At 28.6% G+C, this 7,546-nt stretch overlaps 1 protein-coding gene and 1 non-coding gene across 2 annotated transcripts; both read left to right on the top strand.

Moving 5' to 3' along the window:
• The first annotated feature begins 2,439 nt into the window (after positions 1–2,439).
• LOC109790587 (DELLA protein RGL1) lies at positions 2,440–4,657 on the top strand. Its single transcript, XM_020349772.3, has one exon. It carries the CDS (start codon positions 2,696–2,698, stop codon positions 4,466–4,468), a length of 1,773 nt encoding a protein of 590 aa, XP_020205361.1. The 5' UTR covers positions 2,440–2,695; the 3' UTR covers positions 4,469–4,657.
• An 809-nt stretch (positions 4,658–5,466) lies between these two features.
• Positions 5,467–5,538, top strand: TRNAH-GUG (transfer RNA histidin (anticodon GUG)). Its single transcript has one exon. It is a non-coding gene; the product is annotated as a tRNA-His (tRNA).
• Positions 5,539–7,546: the final 2,008 nt, after the last annotated feature.

The following is a 7,546-nucleotide window of genomic DNA, read 5'->3' as shown; positions in this document are numbered from 1 at the left end:
TTAAAATTCAAAAAATTTCTACATTTGACAATGTCTTCAAGATCATTACAAAATTGTTACATATACAAATTTATAACATTCACAGAAAATTATACAATTTCACAAAAATTCTCTTTAATAAAAATTCAATTTTTAATCGATCTCTTTATCCGTATAATCAATTAAACCAAATTGAAGAAGAAGAAAAAATGACCAACGCATTCAAATACACGTATTACCAATGAAGAGAGAAAAAAAAAATTGTAACAATAAACTTTAGAACCCCATAACCTAATAACAACGGCGGCTCTGATACCACTTGTTGGGATAAAATTTCTTAAGCCAAATAGAAATTTTCCATTAATAAAAAAAATATGAACCGTTGTCTCAGATTACAGAGTTAATGATAATAACACGTACTTGTATCCATTAACGTTGATCAAAAGGTTGCAGCGGAATAGTCTTTTGGTGCAATGATCTTCCTCAGCCAAATCACTGGATTTCTTGATGGGACTTGATGTTACTCTTCTGATGGGGAGACAGAGAGACGTGTGTTTCTGATTTGGCATATTGGGACCATGACCATCTTTATGATTTTAAACCTATTAGGGTTCCCATTAACCCCTAACGGGCCAAATCTGGTTTCCACTTATTTGGGCCCATATCAGTTTTCCCTGTTGGCAGTCTAAAGGCTCACTAAAATTAGATCACTTTTATTGAGTCCAACTAACTGTAAATAACTAATATAAATACTACAAATAATATATGTAACCCACAATAATTATTAGAAATAAAATTTCTAACACCTCACCCATGGCCTACGTCTGCATGCTGATACATAACTTGAGCTGGTAAATATTCATTCATTTATATATCTAAGTTTTGTTCTTTTAGGAAAAAGACATCAAAACCATAACATTGGAAGTTAAAGACTACGCATGCTTGATAAGGAATTGGTCTTGTTAAGGAGTGTTCTTTTAAATACACTAGTTAAGAATTTAATAAAAACATGTTTTTTTTTATTAAAAATTACGTTAGGAATACATTACAAAAAAAAATGAAGGAAAGGTGGATTAATAACATTTTTAATGAAAAAAGTTCTTTTGTAATTTCTTATAATTGGTTAGCATGCATTTGTTAATAAAAAAATAAGAGAAAATTAAAGAATTTAATTCAGTCAGTTGAGTTGGCTTCATGAGTTGTTGTAAATTCTGCATAGTGTATGATTCTCACATATAAAAAAATAATAAGAGAAACGAACAATTATTTGACGTCAAGCTAAATGGCAAATTTGTTGAATACTTTTAAATAATTTTTTTATAAATGTTAAAATGCAGCAATTTAAATCGTAATATTTTTATAGTATATATTTAAATAATAAATTATACAAAATTATTTTAATGAACATATATATATATATTAAGTTTTGATTAATTTAGATATTTATAAACATATAATTTAATAATACACGTTTATTTGTTATAAATATTGTATGTAATGAATTATTAACTAATTTTAGATTATATAAAATTTTTGTATACTTGATTTATCCTATAATATTTTTAGTATAATATTTGCATTGATAACATCTAACGTTTATAAAAGAATAGTCAGAATTATAAGTTTTTGATGTTTTTCTTTCTGGATACAAGGGGTAAACAAGCAAAAGAAAAAGAAAAAAAAACTACTAAAAAGACTACACCCACCCATAGGATAAGTTTGTGAACTTTAATACTTAATATCAATATGTCTTAATAAACAAATAATGAAGTAAATTTTAGAAAAAAAGGAGCTTATGAAAAAGTTGTTTGTGTTACAAAAAGTTGCTTTATTGTTACAAAATTATTATTATTTACATATATTTTCTAACAAAAAATACAAAATTCTTCGACTTTTAGCTCCGACAGGGTCCTTGAAATAATCATATTAATTTGTTTATTTATTTTATATATTAATGTAACATCACACAGGCACAGAGTTTCCATGATTAAATAGAAAAACAGAAATTTCGCAGTCAGTACAAAACATTGTGAGTAGATGCTTGGTTGAGTGCCTTGTCCTAAACTATATCTCACATTTTTTTTGTCGTTTTTCTTTTGTTTTGTTTTTTTTTCGCTCAATAAATCAATAATTGTTTTCTTTAAGATTTTTTTATTTACTAACCAAAATACTTCCAAAAAAAAAATTGTGCTGAAAATAAATTTAAAAAATGTCATAATATTTTGAATACTAAAATTCGTATTTTCAAAAATCTTTAAAAATAAAAATGAGATCTTCTTATATATTTTGGTTAGGTTGTTACTTACGCCATTTTTAATCTTCTGGACTGAACTTGGGAATTTCAGCAAAATATGAGTACGCAGAATTTGTCTGGATCATGAAATATATAAATACACAATTTATTGAATTTTAATTAATTTCATTGGCTTTCTGTATGCAGATTGCAGGCTTTCTTGATCACATCGGCACATAATGATGACAACATTAATGTTAACCGTACTGGACGGATGTAGCTTGAGAATTGGTCAATTTTACATAAAAATAATCAAAGACCACATCCTTAGTTACTTGATCAACTAGGTTGATACTAAATATGACAAGGACAGATAATTGTATAATCTCATTGCCATTGTTACATAGAGAATAATTAGTCACTTGAGGAATGTACACAGTTTTGAAACTGATAATACTGAAGGAAAATTAGTTACAATCTGAGATGGAAGACTTGTACCATGTCAGTTTCAGTACAGTTGATGACAATTCTAGTTCATCCAGCGATATTTTCTGGGAGGGATTGAATGATGTGAAAAAGGTTCAATTTTCTGGAGCAGAAGATCAAGGAGAGAACGGGGGAATTGACTCACTTTACTCTGATTTTGGGTTCTTCCAATATGATCCATCAGAAGAAGGATATCTTGTATCCACTAATCAACAAAAGTATCAGCAGCTACCATCATACCATCATTACCATGATTATGGACAATTGGATAACCTTCAATTTGACATGGTCTCTCCACCACTCCAATTTGATGCACAATTTCCGACCATGGCTCCACTCTGTGACTCAACAAAGGACAAGCCTTACTCATCAGCCCCCTTAGCCTCACTTGAGATCTTGAAAAACTATGGCAAGGGCTTCAAGAGGTTGTGCAATGAAGGCCAAACCCTTCAGGCAGTTGATGATTTGGCTATGGCCACAAATGATGTTATTTGGAGAAAGCTCTCAACAGAAGACATCATGAGGATAGCAGGAACAAGGTTCATCCAATCATCATCTTCAGACTCAGAGCCTTTGCCTTTCTTGGAAAATCACCCTTTTGCTGCTTCTTTCTCTGGATTATCTGATGAAGAGAAAGAGGATGTGGCACTTGCTGAGTCCCTTTTGGCTTCTGCTGAGAAAGTTGGCTATCAACAGTTTGAACGTGCAAACAAATTGCTGAATCATTGTGAGTCATTATCTTGCAAAACTGGGAGCCCCGCTAAGCGAATTGTTCATTATTTTGCTGAAGCACTTCGCCACAGGATAGATAGAGAAACAGGAAGAGTTTCATCCAAGGATTTGCAAAAGGGTCAGTCATTTGATCCTGAAAAGGCGGCCAGGGAACTAAACCCCACTATTGTGGCATTCTATGAGTGGCTTCCCTTTTGTCAAATTGCACTCTTCACTGCAGTGCAAGCTATAATAGAAGATGTAGCTGAAGCAAAGAAGATTCACGTTATAGATCTTGAAATTAGAAAAGGGGGGCACTGGACTATTCTAATGCAAGCACTTGCGTCAAGACAATGTCCAATTGAGCTTCTAAAGATAACCGCTATTGAAACTGGAACCACTAGCCACATAGTTGAGGACACTGGTAAGAGACTAAAGGAGTTTGCTCAAGGTTTGAACATACCCTTCTCTTTCAACATAGTTATGGTATCAGACTTGTTACAGCTAAGAGAAGATCATTTTGAGATTGATCCTGAGGAAGCACTTGCTGTTTATTCTAACTATGCACTTAGATCAAGAATTCAGGATTCAGAACAGCTTGAAACCATTATGAGAGTAATTAGAGCCTTTAGTCCTAATGTAATGGTGGTGACTGAAATTGAGGCGAACCACAACTCTACATCTTTTGTAAACCGTTTCATTGAAGCCCTTTTCTACTTCAGTGCATTCTTTGATTGTCTTGAGGCTTGCATGAAAGAGGATGAGAACAGAACTATTATAGAATCATTATACTTCAGTTATGGAATCAGGAACATTGTGGCTGCAGAAGGTGCTGAAAGAAAGACTCGGAATGTGAAGATTGATGTGTGGAGGGCCTTCTTCTCACGCTTTGGAATGGTGGAGAAAGAATTGAGCACGTTGTCTTTATACCAAGCAGAATTGGTGGCTAAAAGATTTCCTTGTGGAAGTTTCTGCACATTTGATAAGAATGGTCTTTCCCTTCTTGTTGGGTGGAAAGGAACACCAATTAACTCTGTTTCTGTATGGAAATTCCTTTGAAGGCAAGTGCAATTAAGGATTTTTTGTTTCGTGTTGTTCCTTATCAATGTGTTTATCATTACATTAGCAATTCTCATCACTTGTTACCATCCCCGTTTGGTTAATGCTGTTCACTTGTGTTTACTATCAAGTATAAAAGAACTTTGTGATTGTGGGGATATTTTGCTATATTCATAATAAAGTTCATGATATCTGTGATTTAGTGTATTAGGATTCTAGTTTGAAATTATGTTTAATAGAAAAACATATATTTTAATATTAAAAAAAATTGTAAGTATAATTTTTTTTTTCAATCTCAATTGAATTAAATTTAATTAGTTTTTAAACACATTTTTACTTTATTGATTTGGTGTACAATATTTTTTTTTTGTTAGATTTAATACAACCTATTATTCAACTTGTGATAAATTACTGTTTGATTTAGTAACCTATTACTTAATCTATAACGGACCAAATTAGATGGCCTATTTTAATAGTTTTTTACTAAAATTAAATAGTATTTTTAAGTAGTATTTAAAAATATTTTAATATATCTAAACATGTTAATAAGAATGCTAAAGTATTCTTCCATTTACTATTATTTCAAACTAAGTTTGAATGCAAAATTCAGTCAAATTTTAATTTATAATTGAATCCAACTAAAAGTTAAATAAAAAGCTTTTTAGTATTACATTCTAATAAGACATTGGAGACTTCTCTATAAAAAATATACTCAACATTGAAATACCTGATTAAGGATACTTTAATAAATTTTACTTATTTTTCGTCACTATCCTTAATCTTCAATTGTTAAATATTGTATCTCTAAAAACTTTAAATATGAACATTTAGAATAATAAATATAAATAAAAATGCATGAATAATATTTTGTATTTCGATATATGTCATTATTTATCCTAATCATATTCAACTTTAAATTGATAGAGTTTGGTTCTAAATTTTGATAAGATAAAACTTTCTTAGTATAATCTTGACTACTTCTTAACTCCTAATATATTGTGGCTGTAGTTTAGTGGTGAGAATTCCACGTTGTGGCCGTGGAGACCTGGGCTCGAATCCCAGCAGCCACATATGTAATGCATTTTTAATGAGCCCTTTAATCTGATTCGAAATAAATCATCCTGTCCTGTTCGAAAATTTTAATTACAAAATGAAATTTTTTTTTGGTAATGAACAAAATGAGGTATTGATATTACTTTTACAAAATTTCTGGGTTTTTTTACAGTAAAACAAATTGTGGTTAAAACTCACAAAATTGAATTCAAATATGTCATCCTATTTTATTGCCGCTTACAGTTTGTTTAAATAGGAAATGAAATTGAGACAGAAAAGAAATAGAAAATAAGGAAATCAAATAGATTTTTTTATGGTAAAATGAAATAGAAATTGAAGTGAATATTAAGTTTATGTTTAAATCGGTGGTAGATAATCAAATAAATGGATCATAATATAATAAAATGTGATGGATTGGAATAGATGAAATAAAAATGTTATTTCATTTTTATGGTTAGTCTTTTACGTTGTTATATAGTTTGACTAGACACTTCAACTATACTATGTTTTATATGATTAGCTTGAATTGTTTCAATAACTTAAAATAAATACACATAATTTAGAAAGTCCTAAAATATATTTGTTACATGAAAAAGACAATCCAAGCTGAGTATTTAACATATCCTGTAATAATTAATTATGTATGAAGGATGTATGTCATTACATGCTCCCAAGTAGTATCCTCCGATTCTTATATATTATTCAATAATGATATCTCCAATTTTTCTTTTCAAGAGAACTCTTACACCCTGCTCTATTAGTGTAGCATGAATGTCTAGATTAAAGACTCTCCTGATATCATGAAACACTTGTAGCCTTTTTCTCATTGGAACCATAGTCCTTGTTAATAGAACTACTCTAATACCAAAATATAATACCCAAGCAACACTACTAAAAAAAATATTATTCAATATCATTATATTTACATCAATTTTGACGTAGAAAAAATTGTGATGACATTTTTATAATTAAATAAAAAATATAATTTTTTTTACAAGTAACACTATATATATAATTACTATATTTATTGCAAAAAAAATATTCATAAAAAACTAAAATAAACTTCATGCATTTAATTAAATCCAAATATACATTTGTAAACTTAAAAACATCTAATAGAGGTTCTTAACTTCATTCAACTAAAAGGTCCAGCCGAGAAAAACACAAAAGAAATCATTTTTACTTTTTGTTTCTTGATTCCTAGTTAATATGAAACATTTAATATAAACTAATAAACCTCACGTTCTAGACTTCTAATAGCTACACAATATCTCATGCACATCACATATAACAATTAAATTATGACATGAAAATTTTCATATTCTTTCATTAGTTTATATTTTGTTTCATTCACTTATCTATTCACTTATCTTTTCTGTCTTGATGACAATCATGAGTATACACTACAAAAAAAATATTATATATAGTGATATACAAAAAGTGTTATTATAGATATTATATATATATATATATATATATTTAAAATATAATCACACATAATTTAAGTATTGATTTTAAATGTGATTTAATAATATATTTTATGTATCACTATAATTTATATTAAATTTTTTAAAAAATATACTAACATATATTATATTTAGTATATGAGTAAAAATATTTTTTCATAATACATATTATGTCACTATAGGATGTGTGTCACTATACAACAATTTTTTTGTAGTATCACAATTTCAAGGAGCGTACTCCTTACTTTTATTATACATCATCTGGGGATTTGAAGGATATAAACTCATCTTTGTCTAAGGAATACCATATACAGCTCTTTGAGAATTCAAAAGAAAAAATATTTTTTATCTATATAAAGGAGTATTAAGGAGTAGTTTAGTTTAGGAAAATTTTTTCTATTTTTATTTTCTAAAAGTAGTTTTCATTTTTGAATTTATAAAATTTAAAAAAAATGCTTGTTTTGAGAATTTGTTTTTTATTTTAAAAAATTAAAATTAAAAATATTTGTGAAAACAATAATAGTGATAATAACAATAATATTGACAATAATGATAATAC

This window comes from Cajanus cajan, chromosome 1 (assembly GCF_000230855.2).
Source record: "Cajanus cajan strain Asha chromosome 1, NIPB_CcT2T_4, whole genome shotgun sequence".
In the NCBI taxonomy this organism is placed as follows: Eukaryota; Viridiplantae; Streptophyta; class Magnoliopsida; order Fabales; family Fabaceae; genus Cajanus; species Cajanus cajan.
The sequence above is the reverse complement of the archived record's forward strand: the minus strand, read 5'-3'. Positions and strand labels throughout refer to the sequence as shown.

Bases quoted from the DNA above. Each gene is read 5' to 3' on its own strand.
- LOC109790587 (XM_020349772.3), top strand. From the start codon at position 2,696: ATGGAAGACTTGTACCATGTCAGTTTCAGTACAGTTGATGACAATTCT.